Source organism: Thunnus maccoyii, chromosome 16, assembly GCF_910596095.1.
Source record: "Thunnus maccoyii chromosome 16, fThuMac1.1, whole genome shotgun sequence".
Lineage (NCBI taxonomy): Eukaryota > Metazoa > Chordata > Actinopteri > Scombriformes > Scombridae > Thunnus > Thunnus maccoyii.
In genome coordinates this window covers 10,484,834-10,505,276 of record NC_056548.1, presented here as the reverse complement: position 1 = coordinate 10,505,276, position 20,443 = coordinate 10,484,834, and the positions used below count along the sequence as shown (strand labels likewise).

The 20,443-nt window shown below is 41.9% G+C and overlaps 1 protein-coding gene across 1 annotated transcript; it reads left to right on the top strand.

Annotated features, from left to right (window-relative positions):
- Positions 1-120: 120 nt before the first annotated feature.
- Positions 121-20,379, top strand: atr (ATR serine/threonine kinase). Its single transcript, XM_042389212.1, has 48 exons — positions 121-317; positions 453-544; positions 1,527-1,679; positions 1,826-2,727; positions 2,840-2,982; positions 3,159-3,335; positions 3,494-3,657; positions 3,757-3,906; positions 4,047-4,245; positions 4,416-4,672; positions 4,853-5,049; positions 5,256-5,356; positions 5,486-5,657; positions 6,147-6,302; positions 6,472-6,666; positions 7,063-7,158; positions 7,364-7,453; positions 7,820-7,915; positions 8,116-8,246; positions 8,374-8,517; positions 8,825-8,918; positions 9,050-9,175; positions 9,433-9,639; positions 10,047-10,160; positions 10,276-10,391; positions 10,543-10,663; positions 10,901-11,038; positions 11,116-11,287; positions 12,101-12,267; positions 12,602-12,766; positions 13,308-13,399; positions 13,752-13,843; positions 14,035-14,212; positions 14,313-14,498; positions 14,695-14,854; positions 15,167-15,346; positions 15,530-15,672; positions 15,803-15,900; positions 16,077-16,306; positions 16,718-16,852; positions 17,282-17,482; positions 17,713-17,856; positions 18,326-18,476; positions 18,568-18,721; positions 18,850-19,003; positions 19,175-19,326; positions 19,644-19,749; positions 19,951-20,379. The coding sequence occupies exons 1-48, from the start codon at positions 265-267 to the stop codon at positions 20,122-20,124; spliced, it is 7,818 nt and encodes a 2,605-aa protein (XP_042245146.1). The 5' UTR covers positions 121-264; the 3' UTR covers positions 20,125-20,379.
- The last annotated feature ends 64 nt before the right edge of the window (positions 20,380-20,443 follow it).

The following is a 20,443-nucleotide window of genomic DNA, read 5'->3' as shown; positions in this document are numbered from 1 at the left end:
AGTGTGTGCCATTTACAAACATTTCGCCAGGGGGAGCGGTTTGCAGTTCGAGTTTGTTTCAGTTTAATGTCCCTCGGTGGATGCCGTATGAAAACAAAAAACGTAATTTTGGAGCGAAAGTTTTGACAGGAGATGTAGAAGTTTCCTAGCCTGACATCGCCAGGCAGCTGGTGCCCAGGCTAGAAGTGTGCTGGTTAAATCTTCCTTGATATGGTGTTTTGAACAAGTTATTCATAAAGCGACACGACATTTGTTGTTATAAAAATGGAAGGGCTGGAGATGTCTGCGATGATACCGGCTCTTCAGGAGCTAGCAAGGTGACTAACCGAGCTAAGCTAAGCTGCTAACATGATGTCAGACTCATAAATAAAAGTGATTTAAACTGCGCTTTCCGTTTACACCAAGTAGTTAACATTTTTACAAATAATGTTTCATTATGTTGGTATTTGCAGTGCCAGTGCAGGTGAATACAACCAGGCGGTGCAGAAACCTCGACAGATCCTCTGTCAGTTCATTGACAGGATACTGACTGATGTGGATGTCGGTGAGTCCGTCAGTAACTTAAAATATGAAGTTAACACACAGGAGGTGGACACAATGAGAGAACATGCCAGTCTGGTAAAGCAGTAAAAGCTGTAGTGCTCAGTTTTGGTCATATTCGATTAATCTATGTTCTGCTGTTAAATGTCTTACAATTATATAAGAAAAAAGGTGGTTCACTAATAGCTAAGTTACTGGTTTTTTTCCAACCAAATCTTTGTATTGTGAACTATTTGAGTCAATACTTAAGGGGATAAAATGTCAGAAAGGTAGTGGTGGTTATGCTGTCCAATATATTTATTTGCTGATTATATTTAAGTTGTTGTTTTGTATCTTTATTCCTACCTTAACCTCTTGCCTAGAAGCTCTGTATAAGAGAGCTGACAAGTTGCTTCCCTCTACTTCTCCTATTTTTTGGGAAGTTTTGGACTTAGATTTAGTATTTTAACTTTAATTTGTTGGGTTGTTGATTCAGTATTGTTGGTTTTATTTGTCATTTATTTGTTGCTGGTTGGTTTGTTATTTTGGCCTGGGATCTCCCTCAAGTTTAACTTACACTTTCATATTTGACAATTAAACATAAAAGAATAGGCAGTCAGGCTCCTCATACTGTATTCTACATTTGGTTGTACAGTATATTACTACCTCAGACCAACTTCAACAGATAGATCAACTACCTCTGTTTTAGGTCGCCACAATCTTATGACTGTAGTTTAAAAAAGTGCTTTGAGGAAAAAAAAAGCTTGTCTGCACATTGTGTGTTTGTATTGATTGACCTGTCAAAGGCTCTGTATTGTTGTAAAGGTTAATCCAGTGCTTCCCAACCTATTTGACTTGTGAATTTATTTTTGGCTTCTCAATTGGTTTAGTTTTCTTCCTTACCCTGTTCATTAGCTTGTTAACCTTCACCTTTAGCTTTTGAATGACCGATGTTCCAGACACCCAAACCGCTGGGTAAATCTAATTTATTGTCTGTGCTCCTCCAGTTGCTCTGGGCCTGAATAAGAAGTCCAGTTCAGAGCCAGCCTGTGTGATGCTGCTGGACTTTGTGCAGCATATAATCAAATCATCGTCTCTTATGTTCGCCAACCCTGCCTGCCAGCCTGCTGAGTATCCAGACGCCACACAGAGCTGTACTGGTAGGAGATGCTTTTGAAAAAGCTGCAATATTAAGATAAAGATTCATGAGATTTGAAATGTATAAAATCAATAAGATAATTTTGATAATTTGTGCTTCTCTCTTTCCTTTTACCTCTGGTCTCTCCTCATCTCTCCCTCGATTCAGACTTCAGTAAGTGGGTGGCAGTGCGTTTGCTGCGTGTGGCGGCAGCTCCAGACTGTGACGTCATCCACAAGCGGGTTTCTGCTGTGCTGTGCACTTTACTGCACACTCTGAGGGTCAGGGCGCCATTCATCTTCAGCTGCCTCACACAGGAGCTTATTCTTTTGGCCCAGGACCTGAGCAACATCCTGTACAATCATATTTCCACACTGGCAGGACAGGGACACCACAGGCAGAGCCGATGGCCTGTAACACTCGAGCGCTTCGGTATCTCCCCCGCGTGTGCCTCCTCTTACCTCACCCCGTCTCCTCTCGTACTCTCCTCACCGGCTGCCTTGGAGTCGCTGAGCGCCGTGACGATTGGTGTCATTACCGATGCCCTGAGGGGAGTTGTCTCCCGTCGTGACCTGAGTGTGGCCTGGGAGACAGCTTGCTCCATCCTGGCCAATGGCAACGTCAGGCTGAGGAAGATCTCCTTGGTGATGTTGAGGGAACTGGTGGAGCTGGGAGGGTTTCCCGAGAGTCAGGGCCACGTGTTCTTCACGGCCTACTTTCACTTGCTAGAAACACACTCTTACACATGCACATCAAACTCAAACTTGGATAAGCAACAGCCCTATGAAGGAGAGCTGCTAAACTTGACTCACTGTGTGTTTCACTCATCCGGTGTCTCTCACACACACTTCGAGCCCATCTGTCTCTCGCAGTTGTTCGAGTGTGTTTGTTCTCTCGGAGGGGCGGGTGTCAAGTTGGGGGCAGAAGTTACTGAATCACTGTGTCTGCTGTTCAACTTCCTGCTGTCCGTTGCCCCGGGTTACGAGAGTGCCGCGTTGTTAAGGAGGCAGCGAGTTACAGAAGTCTGCCGGATGCTGGCATGCACCGTTGGAACAGAAAATCAAGCTGAAGTACTTTTTTTTCTGTAACTGTGACTTTGTCTGTCCACCACTGACACACTTTTTATTTTTTAAATCTCTCTCCCTTTTTAACATATCTGTGGTGCTTTTTTTTGTTTTGCAGTGCGCGGAGGGGTTTCTCCAAGCCGCTCTTAAGGCTGAAACTGCTATTGTGATGCAGGAGTTAGGAGACGGAGAGACGGTTGCCAAGAAATCCCGCAAATCCGCCACCAATTCAGTCAGCAAGATGACAAAAACATCGTCAGCGTGAGTTCATGAACATTCACAACTCAGTCTGTTGGGGGAAAAAAAGAGTTGTAACAACCAAGTTTTTCAAGCAGTGCAGAATTCATTCACTCACTCAAATTGTGGCATCTTGTGGTCTTTAAAGTGGAGAATGATTTATTGATGTACAAATCTTGTGCATCTCTTTGTTTCCTAAGTGAGGTGGACATGCGTGTTCGCAGTGAGGTTTGGGCTGTGGTGAACAGTCGACTAGAGGAGCTGCTCACCTTTTTGAACTCTGACGCTGATGAACCTGAGATCACACAGACTCTCTCTGCTCTGGAGGGTCTGGCACTCATCCTCCATCTGGCAGCCCTCTGCTCTTCTCCCACCAGGTAATACACAAACATACACACACGCTGTCACTCTTTCACAGTTTATGTCTGTCTTGCACACAGAAATACCAACTGACCCATGTGTTTTATTCTTTATCAACAGACTGTAATAATAGATATTTTTTCTTTTTCTCTTTCTCTCTCTTTAAATCTGTCAGTCTGTCTCCTCTCCTCTGGGTGTCGACTGAGACTCTGGGCAGGGCCTTGAAGAGCTGTCAGTCAGTATTAGAAGGAGGTGCTGATCCAGTCTCAAACCAGAGCTACTATCAGTCTGCTGTCCAGACCGCCGTCAGGGTCCTTGACTCCATCCTCTACCTGTCAAGTAAATATACGAACACTCACAAAATACTCATTACACATGTAGCCCAGATGGTTTTCATATGTTTGTTATTTACTTCACTGTCTGTATGTTTGTATTTAGTGAGCAGTCAGAGCGAGGACGGGCTCCAGCGGCGTGTGTGTGCTCTGTTATCTCTTCCCTGGGTGTGTGAGAAGTCTGCCTCAGCCTATAAGGGTTCAGGAATCCCCTCATGGGTGCCTGCCTTGGCTCAGAGAGTCAGCTTCTGTTTCTGTGAGTATTCCTGTCGCATGACAACTCAAAAACATTTGAATCTTTGATGTCGCAGTTTTGTTAAAAAGCTGTCCAAACATAACACCAAGAACCTTCAGATGATGTTCTGGGATTGATGTCAAACGTGTGTTTCTTTCCAGCACCTGATGTCCAGGCGGACTGTGTGTGGCTGCTGGCCCTCCTTCGTCGTGGTGTGTGTGAGACGTGGCGTGTGTGTTTGTTTTCCAAGGCGCTGAAGAGTGAAGATGAGATTGTGAGAGCGGCGGCAGTCAGGGCCTTCCCTCTTCTTCTTCACCACCTGGGAAATACACACCATAACCTCATCAGCACTACTCTGCTGTACGTACATATATATGTATAATTACAGTGACACACTTCCACAAACATGACAGTGTTGCCTCTTACTTTGCTTCATTCTTTGTTTCATTTATCTCTTTTGATTTTATTGTGCTTATTTTAAAAAATAAGCATGTATTATTATATTCACGGGGTACATTGGACATTTGCAGTCCCACGCTGGAGGACAGTTCGGAGCAGGTGAAGAAGGAGCTCGCCAGGATCGTTGGTCAGCTGAGCTGTATCCAATCAGAGCTCTCCAAGCTCAGTGACACCCACATAGAGGCTACTCATCCACCTGAGATCCTCTGCCGCCGCGTCAGCCTTGCAACAGAACATACTGGGAACGCAGTGCCGTCCCTCAGGGCGTCTGTTGTCAAACCCTTCCTTCCTCTGCTCACACAACAAGCTCCAAGTACTGTTAAACAAGGTATTTAGTTATTTTATGTGACCCTCTATGTATTACGACACTATGTGGCTAAGGCTATTAATCCGTTGCTCTATTCAGGATAGGTCAACTACTATGGGTTATTTTCAAATTCAGCGTTATTTCATCTAGGTTTTTTAAGAAAGCATTGAACTTATTTGCATATTTATTTCACTATCCTAGCTTTCCTAGAAGCCCTCCCTCACCTCTGCCAACATGTGAATCTGTTTGGTGGAGACAGCGACTCCCGGGCTGTTCTCTGTGCTCTGATTGATCTGATGGAGGACTCAGATCCAGCGGTTAGAACGTGCTTCAGCCGATCAGTGCGTTTTCTGCTAACAGATCCCTCCCCAAACTCCGAGCAGGGCTCTCTGAGTGAGGTGAGCATTTCTAGCACTAAGACACGGAAGTCTGTGCTTTATACTCTTTTATTGTACATATATGTTTTATTATACATACAGTATATTATTGTAAGACAAATGTTTTGCAATAATATATACATATAAAAGTCAGATTTATATAATGATACCTTCTACAGCTGTTTTGAGCTTCTTGATGATGTTTGTGCTCCTTCTTGCCATCGCAGCTCCTGGTTTCACGTCTTAAAGAGGCATTCAACAACGCTAAACACAACAGAGATGATAACCTGCGTAACACTCTCATCCTCACCACTGGAGAGATCGGCAGGTATAGATGCCCCTTTTTTCCGTGTACAAACACACACCACAGTTTTGTAAAATGCTTTGTAAAAGACTGTTCTGGTTTAATTTGTGCATTCACACATTCTTTTCCCATCCGTCTCTGCTCTTCTGTCAGAGCCTCCCAGGGTAGTTTGGTGTCATTCTCCCTGCTGCGGCTGCTCCACTGTCTGCTGTCCAAGTCATCCCCAGTGTCTGTCGCTGCTTACACTCAGATCAGAGCCTTGGCCAAAGCCAAAGGCCTTAAACTGCAAACCCTCTTCAGTCAGTACAAGAACCCTATTTGCCAGGTGTGAAATTGGTTTTTCATTCAAAAGCTGACAGCTCTATGCCTATTGTTTTAGATGATTTGCACATGCAAGTCTGATTAATTTTGGGGGCGATGCCAGTTTATGATTATCTGCATGTGGACAACATAATTAACTACATGTGGACAATAGAAAACACACACTTTATATTTCTAAACTGGTGTAAAATGATGAATGAAAACACTGACTTTTCCCATATTTGATAGGGTTAGGGTGTGTTTGATTATTTATTATGAATATAGTTCAGGCATGATATTTTTGTATAATTGTGTGTATTTTTAGAGATGGTGATGTGAGAAAAATGTCAGATTCAAACAAAAATGTGCACATTACATGCATATAATGCAACATATTCACCAAATGTCCCCAGCATAGTGTGCACAATGTAACAGTGTCTTTTTGTCAATGTATCTTCAGTTCTCTTTATTGAAACGCATTATTTAATCAGCTCTTTCTCCTGTATGAGTTTAGTTCCTGGTGGAGTCGCTGCACTCGCGTCATGCATCGGCCCTGCGGAGCACACCAGATCAAGGAAGCGAATCAGCCAATCAGAGAGAGCTGGCCCTGGACATCCTGGCTCAGATCGCACACGCTTTTGACTTTCCAGACCTTCACCGCTTCCTCACTGTATGCACACATATCCTACTACATATGCACATATACAACAGGCACAATAATACACAGCACATAGGTATACAGTTTACAGTATGTTAGATGTGAAAGCACATTGAGACTGTAATATGTATATTCAGGTATGTTTGGGTATTGAAGATTTAATGGATACTTGTATATTCAGCGGACCCTCCAGGTGCTCCTGCCCTACCTGGCAGCCAAGGCTAGCTCTACAGGCTCCGCCCTCATCCGTACCCTGGCCAATGAGCTGAAGGCAAACAGGCGAGAGATCCTGATCAACAACTTCAAGTACATCTTCAGCCATCTGGTCTGTTCCTGCACCAAGGAGGAGCTGGAGAAGGCCTTCCACTACCTACAGGTATTCATATTTCCTTGCCTCTAATCTAAAATTGCAATCCACAACTGTCTGTATGTTCAAACTACAGCAAAGATAACATAGTGAGAAGCTATTAGATATAAAGTTAGATATCATTGGCGTTGTCAACAGAATTTCAATGACACACGTCTCCCAAATTAAGCCTAAGAAGCAAATATCCTGTATGATTTAATGCACTGGAGTCCAACCACTGGGGTAAAAGAAACCTTTGACAGAAATTAATATTGGTGTCATGCAGTTGGCTGAAAAGTCCCAGCTGTGAGATGAGGCTGATAAATAAAGCAATTGTCCTGAGATTGTTGTCCTCCATAATAAATAATAAGATTACCACACTGATATATATTTTTTAATCTATCTAAACCTTTTACCATGTCCCAGAGCGAGACAGAGATTGAACTGGGCTCTCTGCTACGATTAGACTTCCAGGGTCTTCACAACGAGCTGCTGCTGCGCCTGGGAGAGCACTACCAACAGGTCTATACTGTTTTTTATGTGTATATATATATGTATATATGTATATATATATATATATATATATATATATATATATATATTGTTTAAACACTTGTTCCCCTACAAATCAAGTCTTTTTCAGTATGTATTCTTGTTGCGCCTACAAATCTGTGATGGGTTCACTTACTGTATGTGGTTCACATGTGTGTTTCACATGGCTTCGTAGGTATTCAATGGCCTTGCAATCCTGGCCTCCTTTGCGTCCAGTGATGACCCTTACCAGGGTCCAAGAGACATCACCACCCCAGACCACATGGTACATATCAGAGTCACTTTTTCATATTGCTGTCATTATTTTGAACATTTTTAGAGCTGCAACAATTATTCGATTAGTCAATTGACAGAAAAACTATTTTTAGTCGTTTTAGTTATTTTTCAACCAAAAATTCCAGATACTGATTGTTGAAAACCTCATAATGTGAGGATTTTATGTTTTTCTTTGTCATATATGATAATAAATTGAATGTCTTTGGGTTTTGGACTGTTGGACATTTTATTAACAAAATGATCAGTCGAGAAAATAATCTTTTATTATATAAAAGAAGAACAAATCAACAGTTCTTTCTTTTAAACATAAACCTGCTTTATTCTGACTTGTCCTCAATCATTCATTGTGCGGCAGGCGGACTACCTGCAGCCAAAGCTTCTGGGGATTCTTGCCTTCTTCAACATGCAGCTGCTCAGCTCCAGCGCAGGAGAGAAAGACCGCAAGAAGTTGGTGAGTGATCCAGTACTAAGAGAACCAATTTAATCCCTCCTTATTTTAAAATGTATTGAATTAATCTGAAAGTTTACATGGCACTAATTGCAATCAATAATTTTTTAGTTGACAGTGAGAATTATACAAATATTTTTTACATAACAACAATTCTGCCTAGTTTGTATAGTTTGAAAAGGAGATTTCTCTTTTCTGTGCAGGCTTTGACCAGTGTGATGGCTCTAATGAAACTGATGGGCTCCAAACACATCAGCTCTGTCAGGGTGAAGATGATGACAACACTCCGCACTAGCCTCCGATACCGAGAGGACTTCCCTCTGCTCTGCTGCCAGTCAGTGAAATCACACACACACACACATACAAACACTTTAAGGTCACATGGAATTTGCATATCAGTGGTATATTGCAATTTGACTACATGCAGTCTGTGTAATAATTCCTGCTTCCTGTGTGGACAGGACATGGGATTGTTTTGTGAGGAGCGTGGAGCCTGCACACCTGGGCCCTCTACTGAGTCATGTGATTGTTGCACTCCTCCCGCTGATCCCCCTGCAGCCCAAAGAAACTGCTGCTATTATTCGCTTCCTGATACTCGACAACAGGTAACACACACACACAGACAAATTAAAAAATCACCAAACAGGACCCTCACAGAAAGTTTAAAGTACAAGGCTTATTGTCAACAAATCTCATGTGCAGAACCAAACCAACAGTGAATTCATCTTACTTACATTCAGATGAGATTTGTTGACAAGAAAAATTTTAAAAATCGTCAGCCTTACCCTTTAAACATCAAAACTTGACGAGTGCACAACAAAACTGTATTTTTACATTACAACACATGCAAATGATAATGTTCTAGTAGGATTGATATAAAATAAGCACTCATTTTCACATGATTGCCCACAGGGAAGAAGTCAACGACTACCTCCATGAGATTTACTTCCTGCCAGATCACCCTGAGCTGAAAGACATCCACACTGTTCTGCAGAACTACAAGAAGGTCTGTTATGGATGGAAAAAAGTAAAATGCATATGGTGACAAAGGTTATTTGTTGACAGTGATGGTATTAAAGATGGAGATGTACATCAAATGGCAAAGTTGTTTGTTTTTTTTCCCCCCTCTCCTCCCAGCTGACAGCCAGCAGCAGTGACCGGGCCGCAGCACTGCAGCTCTCTATGAGGGCCGTTCAACATGAGAATGTTGACGTCAGGATTCATGCACTGACCAGCCTCAGGGACATGATGCACAGTAAACAGGTACACATACACACACACACACACACCGTAAGATGAGGTAACAGCTCAGGGTTCAAGTCCCCTGTTTGCAAGTTACAGTTAACTTATGGGAATCAATAATATACCCAATAAAATAAAATAGTTGATTATATACTTTGGGTGATTTTACAGTGTTAATATAATAATCTAATACATCTTACTCACTGTTTACTTCAATAACACTAACTACTTCTCCTTCTACTATTGTCTTTGGCGGTCTACCTGTTTTCGGACGGCAGGAGTGGCTGCTGCGGCAGGTTTGCGCAAGTGAGGCAGTGGAGCCGGTCATCTCCAACTTAGTGTCGGTGCTGCTGAAGGGCTGCCAGGACTCGTCCCCAGAGGCCAGGCTCCTGTGTGGGGAGTGTCTGGGGGAGCTGGGGGCCGTGGATCCTGGACGTCTGGACCTGTCGCACACACACACCCATGGCGACCGCAACACTTTTGTGGTAAGCTAGGACAGGCCGAAGCTTTGCATTATAAAATATACAGACAGAATTTAGCTATAATAACAATATAATATAAACACAGGATGGTGTATACAATCAAGTGATACATTCACATTTTTAAGCATTTATTTGTGTAAAACAGTAGTCCTCTGCCTAAGGGCGAGGACCCTATTGTTTTTCGTGTGTTTGTTTGTTTCTTTCTTTCTTTCTTTATATCTTTATTATTACAGGACATCACACCTAAATTTGACCCCCTAAACATGCTCAAAAAGTCACCAAAGTTGTATATCTTTAGCAGACCTCTCTGTTCAACCTGTCTTAAGTTTATATGCAGAAACATAAATAGGTTTGTTTGATACTGGACATGCAGGGACATTAGAACACTTGTTTATCTTTCTGTGGGACAGAGTGGGGTCGATGACCCTAACTTCGCCTATGACCTGCTGATTGAACTGACCAGAACATTTCTGGCTTACGCTGATGATGTGAGAGCACAGGACTCAGCTGCTTACGCAATTCAGGTAAACACACATGTGAATATGTACACACTTTACAAATGCGGCTGTTTTAATTAGTATGTGAGCTTTCCTCTTTTTCCACTTTTGTCTGTATTATGTGCATTTATGTGCGCTCTAGGAGCTGCTCTCCATTCTCGAGTGTCGTGAGGGTCGAACCGACTCATCAGGTCGCCGTCTGTGGAGGAGACTCCCAGAGCAGATACAAGAAATACTGGAACCTCACCTCAACAGCAGGTATTCATACACAGAATTCCAGAGGCCAAATCCAGCAAGTGAATGTTTTTCATCCTTTCTTCCCGCCCTCTTTAACTCTGTATCCTCCTCTATTTACAATCCATTCATCATTTCTCCCTCTCCTCCCAATCACCTCCTTCTCTATCTGCAGGTATAAAAGCAGTCAGAAGGAGGTGAACTGGTCTAAACTGAAGAAGCCGGTGTACCTAAGCAACAGAGGCAGCAAGTTCTCTGATTGGTCAGCCACATGGGCCGGATACCTCATAAGCAAGGTTAGCCGAACTCACCTTGTACTTTTTTTTTTATAGACTTTTTTTTCACAGTGGACATTTTTATTTGTCAAACATGTGTAATTCAAGATATCATTACAATGAAGATTAAGGGAAAAACAAATTACATTAAAGGAAAGCATTTTTTTTTAATATCAATTTCACATGAAGCTAGAAATTTCTCTATGAGTGAATCAACTTGTCCTTTGCATCAAGGCTCATGGCTTTTATGTGTTTCAGGTGAGACATGAGCTGGCCAGCAAGGTGTTCACCTGCTGTAGTTTCATCATCAAACACGACTACAAGGTGACAATCTACCTGCTGCCTCATATTCTGCTCTACATGCTGCTGGGCTGCACACCTGCAGAGCAACAGGAGGTACGGATACATAAACGCCCCTACGTATACATGAAGTCAAGGACAGGAAGTTAAAATAATAACATACCTTCCTCCAGGTAACAGAGGAGATACTGGCTGTGCTGACGGAGCGTGATGGACGAGGAGCAGGGCGAGTCCAGGAGGCGGCCTCCAGTCTGTCACAGCTCAGCACTCAGACTGTGTTCAGCATGTTGTCTCACCTCACACAGTGGAGCCGACACATCCTGTACTCCAAACCCAAAAACAACGGTAAGTGTCACATTCAGCCAGTGCACTCATGCTGCATTCACATGCTCCCTGGATGGTCCCATTTCCGTTCTTCCGACTTCGGTGTATTCAGGAACTTTTAAGTCATACTGTGGAAACAACATGGATGCTGCAAAGATGTGTTGTATTTTGTCCGAGACTTGTTGCTGCACCAGTACATTCCCTAAAACCACTAAAATATTGCTTTACTTGACTTGTTATGAGGTAGAACGTTTCTTGCCATCATACAAACATTTACTTTCATCCGCCATGTTTCTACAAATATGATGTCAACTTTCGGAAAGTCGTGTACCAAAATTTTTGCCGACTCTCCAAGTTGTCATTCTGACTTGAGGGGGTGTTTACGTGAATTTTCCTAGTCGGGAACTCATTTTTCCAATTATTCCGACATCACATGAATGCTACATTCATCTCTTGAATCTTGTCTTTCACTGCTGTGCTGAAACAAATCACTCAGTGTAATGGACAATAATTTACAGAACAGTTGACCACATTTGTCCAAAAAAAACATAGATTTATATTTGGAAAAATCAGCTGCAACTTAATGTGAATTTCAACTCATATTTGAGTCTGAAATACTGTTTTGTTTTGTTACAAATCTTGAGTATCAATCCATGAGGTCTGAGTCTTTTATAGATCTACCAGACTGTTTTGGATATGTAAAATCTTCATCAACTGGCTAAAAGTTTTAAATCATTTTAAATGAACAGTATGTAAATGCATGAATCTTTGATGTCAACTACCCCGAATTATTAAATAATGTTTGAATTAAAAAAAATGGATGTGTTGTTGCAGAGAGTGGGGAGTATCAGCGTGTGGTGGCCTTCCTGAAGGGTATTCCACAGGACGTTCTGGCCAAGGCATCTCTGCGCTCCAAAGCGTATACTCGTGCCCTCATGCACTTTGAAGCATACATCTTAGAAAACAAAGAAGACATCCAGGACCACCTCACCTTGCTGCAGGTCAGACAGCAAGTTAACAGTCATTTACTTCCAAGCATGTTAACAACATTTTCTAATGCCTTTTGGACTCATAGTAATTAGTGTTTTGTTGTCATGTGATGGCAAAAATAATTTTTAAAATGGTTAAATACATTTCAATGTTTGGTTTGTTGCACATTTGATTGTATGTGCAGTGACACTGTGTGTGGTTATTAAATAACAAATTTGCGTTGGACATTGTGTGTATCATAAAAGTTATTTTGATTACTTCATAAAGTCCTACAGTGCAAGTGTTCAATTTGGCAAAGTTGTAGATGACGGGAAGTAAAGTTTGTTTAATGATTTGCTGTTGCAGACGCTGTACGCTGCGATGCATGAGCCTGATGGTGTGAGGGGGGTCAATGCCCTGAGGAGGGAGGAGCCGTCGCTACGGGAACAGATTTTAGAGCACGAGAGCATCGGCCTGCTCAGAGACGCAACCGCCTGCTACGACCGGGCCATACAGCTGGAGTCAGACCAGGTACGCACACACACCAGGAGCTACAATAGAGAAGACTGTAAAGACTTATTTGGCATCACTATTTTTTTGTTACTTCCTATGACATAAGCATGTGTCAACTGTGTTTTTGTAATTACTTTCACTGCCAGAAGGGGGAGACAAAAATCCTGCACTCCAGCTTTAAGTTGCAGAGACATGATTATGATAAAAAGCTGCATGATGAATACACTTAACTTGAATTGATCTCATGATCCTCCAAGATGCACTTTAAAATGTATGAAAACATTTAAAATTTGCTCAGAAGTATCAGAGCAATAGTGTAGAGTTGAAAGCACTGCAGTGACGGTGAAAATACTGCGTAAGAAATTCATGAAGTAAATGAAAGGAGAGAAGGGGCCACATGAGATGTAACTTTTTCTGTTTACCCACCTATGTTGTATGTTATTACCTCTGTCAAGATGAAAGATAACAGTGCTGTTTTGTTCAGGAGGCAATTTTTTCAGTTGCATCTTCATATATTTTTTTCCCTTTTTCATAATTTTCATTGTCCCTTTCTGTATAGATCGGTCACTATCATGGAGTGATGACTTCTATGCTCGGCCTTGGACAGCTGTCCACGGTCATCACTCAAGTTAATGGAGTACTGGCCAACAAGTGAGACACACGCTTATGCTTGCATACATAATGAATTTAGACGCATCTCATCATAACTAAGGATTTTTTCATTAAAAAGAAACTCACTTTGAATGTGGTGTTAATCTTATTCCCTGACCTCTTCTTCTTCATCATTATATTTTATACTTGGATAATGTTAAAAAGCACATGAAATACACACATTTCTGGACACTTATTGTGCCTTTAAATTAATTATGATATACAGTAAGTCAGTTCAGTTCCCCTGAACTGAACTACATACAATAACAGTCAAAAGTTTGGACATGCCCTCCCATTCACCTGAATGAAAGTGTGTCCAAACTTTTGACTGGTACTGTATGTACACATTTAGGCACCAGTGGAAGTCGGAGCTGAACACCTACAGAGTGGAGGCAGCCTGGAAGCTCGGCAAATGGGACCTGCTGGAGGATTACTTGAGTTCAGGTAATGAAACTGTCACAGATGATCCTTAAATGCAGCAGCATCTTGAGCCATTGATCGCCTTATACTGTCTGCACTTGAAAAGACTGACACTTTATTACCCTGCACTGCATGTACTCATGTTTGCTATCCTGTCTGGAAACTAGTAATCAGTAGTTAACCAGACCATTTATTGGCACCAATTTTCTCTCCAGACCATCAGTCCAGTACCTGGGGTGTGCGGCTAGGCCAGTTGCTGCTGGCAGCTAATAAGCAGGACGGTGAGACGTTCTATGAGAAGCTGAAGCTGGTTAGGAAGGAACAGGTTGTCCCTCTGTCTGCTGCCAGCTACGAGTGTGGAACCTACCAGAGAGGATACGAGTACATTGTCAGGTCTGTCAGCTGTTTTGTGTTTTATTTGTCTTTTGTTTTAATTTCTGATGACCAGTATCAATAACTGATGAATCCAAAATCTGTGTGTTTGTGTGTTTAGGCTCCACATGCTCAGCGAGTTGGAGCATACTTTTACTGAGCTGCAGAAATGGAGGAAAGGCCCTACAACCAGCCTCAATCAGCTGCCTCCTCACTGGTCGGATCGACTGGAGATGACCCAGAATTCCTTTAGGGCCAAGGAGCCGGTCCTGGCCCTCCGTCGTGCCCTGCTCAGCTTGGGATCCAAGTAAGGATGTAGAAACATCTGCAGGCACACAGACGCAAGTTGTCACAGCTGTGTGATGGTGACACCGTAAAGTATTTTATTTGTGTTGCTGTACCTTAAACTCCTCAGTATTTATTTCTTAGTCAAATTCGCGTGAACCTGTTACCCATGCTTAGGCAACATCACAAATCCATGTTTACTTGTGTTTATTTTACAGGCCTATGAGCAAGGAGCTGGTAGGAGAGTGCTGGCTGCAGAGTGCTCGCGTGGCCAGAAAGGCAGGACACCACCAGACAGCATTCAACGCACTTCTTAACGCAGAGAACACACACCTGGCAGAGCTGGTCACTGAGAAGGCCAAGTGGCTTTGGTCCAAGGTATAACACTATCAACATTTAAATACAGCCAATATAGCAAGCAGGATTTCTTCACAAACCTGCACTGCTATATTTTGGATCTGTAGGACTAAGCCATTAGTCAGCCGCATTATCTACAGTAATATGGCTTAAAATATTTAACACAGTTTGGATCTTCTGGTCTGAAGTACCAGATACATAAAATATCAGATATTGGTCTCAAACATGTGTGCTTTCCTACTCACAATTCACTTGTTCTGTAATAGGAATTTCACACATGTGCACACACATACACAATACAACACTAAAACAAACATGTCGGTCTGTCACCAGGGCGATGTACACCAGGCTCTGATCGTCCTGCAGAAGGGAGTGGCCCAGTGCTTCCCCGATGATCAGCCCCTGATGGACCCTCGCAGTCTGCAGACCAAAGGCAAGGCCATGCTGCTGGTAGGACGCTTCATGGAGGAGACGGCCAACTTTGAGTCCAACGCCATCATGAAGGCGTACAAGGTACACTAAACCACTGTGCAGGGAAAAAAATGTGTGAACCTTACTTTTTTGTTTGATTTTTATAGAAAAGGATTTGATTACGTCAGTCAGAGAGTGGTACAGAGTAGCACTTGTTGAGACAACAAAAACGTGGCTTTCCTCATCACTGCTTTCACAGTATGTGTTGTGTGTTTTTTGTTTTAGGATGTGACCAACCTTCTGCCTGAGTGGGAGGACGGAAACTTCTACCTAGCCAAGTACTACGACAAAGTGATGCCTATGGTGACTGATAACAAGCTGGAGAAACAGGGGAACCTCATCCGATACATCGTCACGTTCTTTGGAAAGTAAGAACAGAGTTACTGCAGTGTTTACTGCTGATACCTAGCTTTTAAATCTAGGATTAAGAATCTTTTCTTAAGCTGAGACTCACCAGTTTCTTTATCGACCATCTAATTTGAGTTCTTTCCCTCTCAGAGCCTTGCAGTTTGGAAACCAGTACATCTACCAGGCTATGCCTCGCATGCTGTCTCTCTGGCTAGATTTTGGAGCTAAAGTGTGTGAGTGTGAGAAAGGTGGGTGGCCAATATGGTCTGTGTAAGTGTAAAAAGAATGCATACAGGCCAACTCACCAGTAGTCCCATACATATATACTTCCCATATTAACTTTTACCTTGTATGGACTGTTGAAAATAGACACAGAAACCCAACACATGTAAACACTTACGATCTCCATATCCCTCCGCTGCAGCTGGGCGAACAGACAGACAGATGCGACAGGAGTTGGGTAAAATCAACACGGCAGTGAGTGAGCACTGTGCCAACTTGGCGCCATACCAGTTCCTGACCGCCTTCTCACAGCTCATCTCCAGAGTGTGTCACTCCAGCGACGAGGTTTTCACCGTCCTCATGACCATCGTGGCCAAAGTCTTCCTGGCGTACCCCCAACAGGCCATGTGGCTAATGACTGCTGTATCAAAGGTAGGTGTGTGTGTGTGTGTATGTGTGTGTTTGTTTCCCTTGATAACAATGAGGGCTTTGTGTACTGGATGTTTACAGTTTAATTCTTCAAGACATGGCCGCACACTCCTATATTTGTGATTAAATAATGCCTGTTTGTTTGAATGCATACATATTTTCACATCTACTACACAAATATAAGTGTATGCATGCATCTGTGTGTGAACACTGACTTTTGTGTGAATGTGCATGCATTTACTCTTTTTCTCTTGACTTTTTTATAGTTTCTTTTTAAAACATTACACAACCAACATACTATATTTTGTGTGATTTATTGAAAGGCCAGATGTTTAAACACCTGCAATTACCGCACCACTAAACTGCTCTTGTAAAATGCATTCCATGCACTCCTGTTTATTTCATTTTTTTCAGTCATCCTACCCTATGCGTATGAACCGCTGTAATCAGATCCTTAAGAAAGCCATCAGCCTCAAACAGTCTCTGGAGAAATTCATCGGAGATGCAAACAAGCTGACTGACAAGCTGCTGGAGCTCTGCAACAAGCCGGTATATACACACACTTAAACAGAGAGTTTGCAATTTAAATAACTGAGTTCAATTTACATTTTAATTCAAATAAAAATGTGTGAAGGCAGCCGTTCTTCCTTCACACTTGTCAGAATGTGTAAATGATTGCAGTGAGCCTAAGTCTGTCATAAAAGTAAAAAAGCATGTGTTCATTTTCCTGTTGTGCAACACATACTCTATTTTAAGGTACTATTCATTTCATAAAAGCATGTTGTTTTGTAATCAGTGTCAATGGAGTATGGAACTATAAAGATAGAGCTGTACACACTCTTCATAAGCTCACTATAAAATAGCAAACGCATTTTATTGGTGGATAAGGTTAGATCAAAAGTTCATTGATCACCTTAAGTTAAATGGGTTCTTGCAGGAGTGGATAGGAGAAGTAATATTTTTGAATGTGTCTTCCAGGTGGATGGTAACAGCACCACCCTCAGTATGAGCGTTCACTTCAAGCAACTAAAACGTATGGTGGAGGAGCCAACCTTCAGCCAGATCCTGATCCCCCTTCAGTCGGTCCTCATTCCTACGCTGCCCTCTACTGGCGGGGCAAACACAGAGCATGATGCTTTTCCCGGACACTGGGCCTACCTGGATGGCTTTGAAGATATTGTAAGAGATAGGGAGTGAATGATGAGTGTTGTCATACATATTTTTTGGTATTTTACCTTGCCTGATGGTAAAAAGGAGAATAATTTGTACCGTATACAGGTTTTCTCTCACCAACTCAGGTAGAAAGTGATGATACAACAACAAGCTTTTAGAAAATTTGACCTTTTGATCACAAAAATCATCTAGAGTAGAGATGATCAACACCATTTAACTCTAGCGTGTTTGTGCAGGTGGAGATCTTGGCCTCCTTACAGAAGCCTAAGAAGATAAGTCTGAAGGGGTCAGATGGGCGGAGTTACACTATGATGTGTAAACCTAAAGATGACCTGAGGAAAGACTGCAGACTCATGGAGTTCAACTGCCTCATTAACAAGGTGTGTGTGTGTGTTTTTGTGACTGAAATAAAGTACCCTAAGTTATTGTTGTACCAAGAATGCCTGTACAATTGTTTTAATCAGTTATTTTGGATGGTATTGCTTGTATATTGAGAGTTAAAATCTGTCCTTCTCAGCCTCACCAGCCTCATTATATAATAATTCATTTTTTTCTGCCTCAACAGAATTTTTAGCAATGCATACAGCCATAGTCATTAACTCATAGTACAGTGAAAGTTCACAATCTGGACAGTGACCATCTGAACAGCCCAAAAAGGAAGAAGGCGAAGAGATACAAATAGGAATAATACATTACAGTAAATGAATACATTTATATTATGATTATATGAACAACTAAGTTTAAGAAAAAAGGAAAGTAAAGGAAGAATAAAACCTTTCTACTGTCTTTTTCAAAAGTAGTTTGTATAGTATGTGTACATTATCTCTGTGTGTATTTGTGCGTGTGTAGTGCCTACGCAAAGACGCTGAGTCAAGACGGAGGGAGCTACACATCCGTACCTACGCTGTGATCCCCCTCAATGAGGAGTGCGGCATCATCGAATGGGTCAACAACACCACCGGACTACGGCACATTCTCACCAAGCTCTATAAGGAGAGAGGTACATTCATATATATATATGTAAAGCCTATAAACAGCAAAATAAATGTGATGAAATGATTTTATTGTATCATATTTTGCGTGTGTTCCAGGTATCTACCTATCTGGTAAAGAGCTGAGGAAGCTTATTCTTCCTAAGACAGCTCCTTTTGAGGAGAAACTACGAAACCACGAGATGCTGTGTGCTCGACACCCCCCTGTCTTCTACGAGTGGTTCCTCCGGACCTTCGCTGACCCCACGTCATGGTACGACCCGTGCACAATTCTCCTACAGTCACAAGAATCACTGTTTCAGCAAGCCATGTCTGTAATCAAATGTTTTGTGTATTTGTGTGTCCGTTACATTTAAGTTGATTAATACCAAATGTTTACAGGTACAGTAGTCGCTCTGCATACTGTCGGTCCACTGCTGTGATGTCCATGGTGGGCTACATCCTGGGGCTGGGCGATCGCCACGGAGAAAATATCCTCTTTGACTCCTTCACGGGGGAATGTGTTCACGTTGACTTCAACTGCCTCTTCAACAAGGTTTGTATTTGTCTCAAAATATAAATTGACAATTTAAATTACACCTTGTTGATTAAAAAACATGAAAAATATGAAATTCACTTCTTTTCCATATTATCGTTCTTGTTTTGTATGTCTTTTCTCACTTTTTCCCTTCATCTCGCTCATGTTCCTTCCCTTCTTCTCCACTAGGGGGAGACGTTTGATGTGCCTGAGGTGGTTCCTTTCCGTTTGACCCAAAACATGGTCCATGCCATGGGACCTATGGGCACCGAGGGCCTCTTTAGGCAGGCCTGTGAGGTCACACTGAGACTGATGAGGGACCAGAGAGAGCCACTGATGAGGTACAAACACATGCATACTGTTTGATTGTCAAATAATCCTGTACAGCCCTTTTTTTTCATAATCTGAGCATATGCATATAACTACACACAAATGACACAAAACCTATTTACTAAGCAAAGAGTAAATTAATTAACTAAATTTAAATGAAAGTCCATATAGAAATCAATGTATTTCTAATATACTTGACACATGCTTGACTCTTAATAAACAATTATACTTTTGATGATAACTCCAGGCTCACTAGAACATTAAATGTAAGTTTTTTGTCTCTTTAGAAATGTTTCTAAATTTTTTATTTTTATTTTTCCCCTCTTAGTGTTTTGAAGACCTTCCTTCATGACCCGCTGGTGGAGTGGAGTAAACAAGCTAAAGGACTTTCCAAAGCTCAGGCCAATGAGACAGGAGAGATAGTTAATGAAAAGGTATGTATATGTGTAAACATTTTTGGGGAATTTTTGATGTATTGTTTGTATTTTGCCTCTGAAAGTATGTTTATGTGAATTTACAGCAGCGTGCTTGTCCAGTATTTCCTATAAATATTAGTTTCATCATTAGTATTTTTTATATTGTCTTTTCTTTGTCTCCTCTCCACTCCTCTCCCCACCCCCATCCCTCTCTGTTAGGCCAAAACCCATGTGTGTGACATCGAGCAGCGTCTGCAGGGAGTGATAAAGAGCAGGAATAAAGTGCTGGGTCTGCCTTTGTCTATAGAGGGACACGTCCATTATCTCATACAGGAAGCAACAGATGACAAAATGCTCTGTCAGATGTATCTGGGCTGGGGGCCCTACCTGTAAAACATACCTCAGTTTACACAGTGAAAGGAAAGGAAAGGCAAGCATTTAGAAGTCAGAAATATTTGCACTTACAATTTGTAAAAACACAAAAACATTCCCTACACCTATGAGTTTGTTGAAAAGCTCCTTGTTTAAGCTCTTTAAAAGCTCTTCTGCCATTTGCATCACTGTTTAAAGTTTCCTGTTTTCTGGAAACATGATATTTTTGTTGTTGCTGTTCATTCTCTTGTAATAAAGGGTGTGTTTTGCAAATTTGTATTTGTAGGTAAATGTGTTTGTGAGAAGTGTGTCCTCTAATCTCTTAACCCTCCTTAGAGTC

Bases quoted from the DNA above. Each gene is read 5' to 3' on its own strand.
- atr (XM_042389212.1), top strand. From the start codon at position 265: ATGGAAGGGCTGGAGATGTCTGCGATGATACCGGCTCTTCAGGAGCTA. The intron at 2,728-2,839 runs GTACTTTTTTTT...TTTGTTTTGCAG, and splicing joins GAACAGAAAATCAAGCTGAA to TGCGCGGAGGGGTTTCTCCA. The intron at 14,213-14,312 runs GTCTGTCAGCTG...TTGTGTGTTTAG, and splicing joins GGATACGAGTACATTGTCAG to GCTCCACATGCTCAGCGAGT.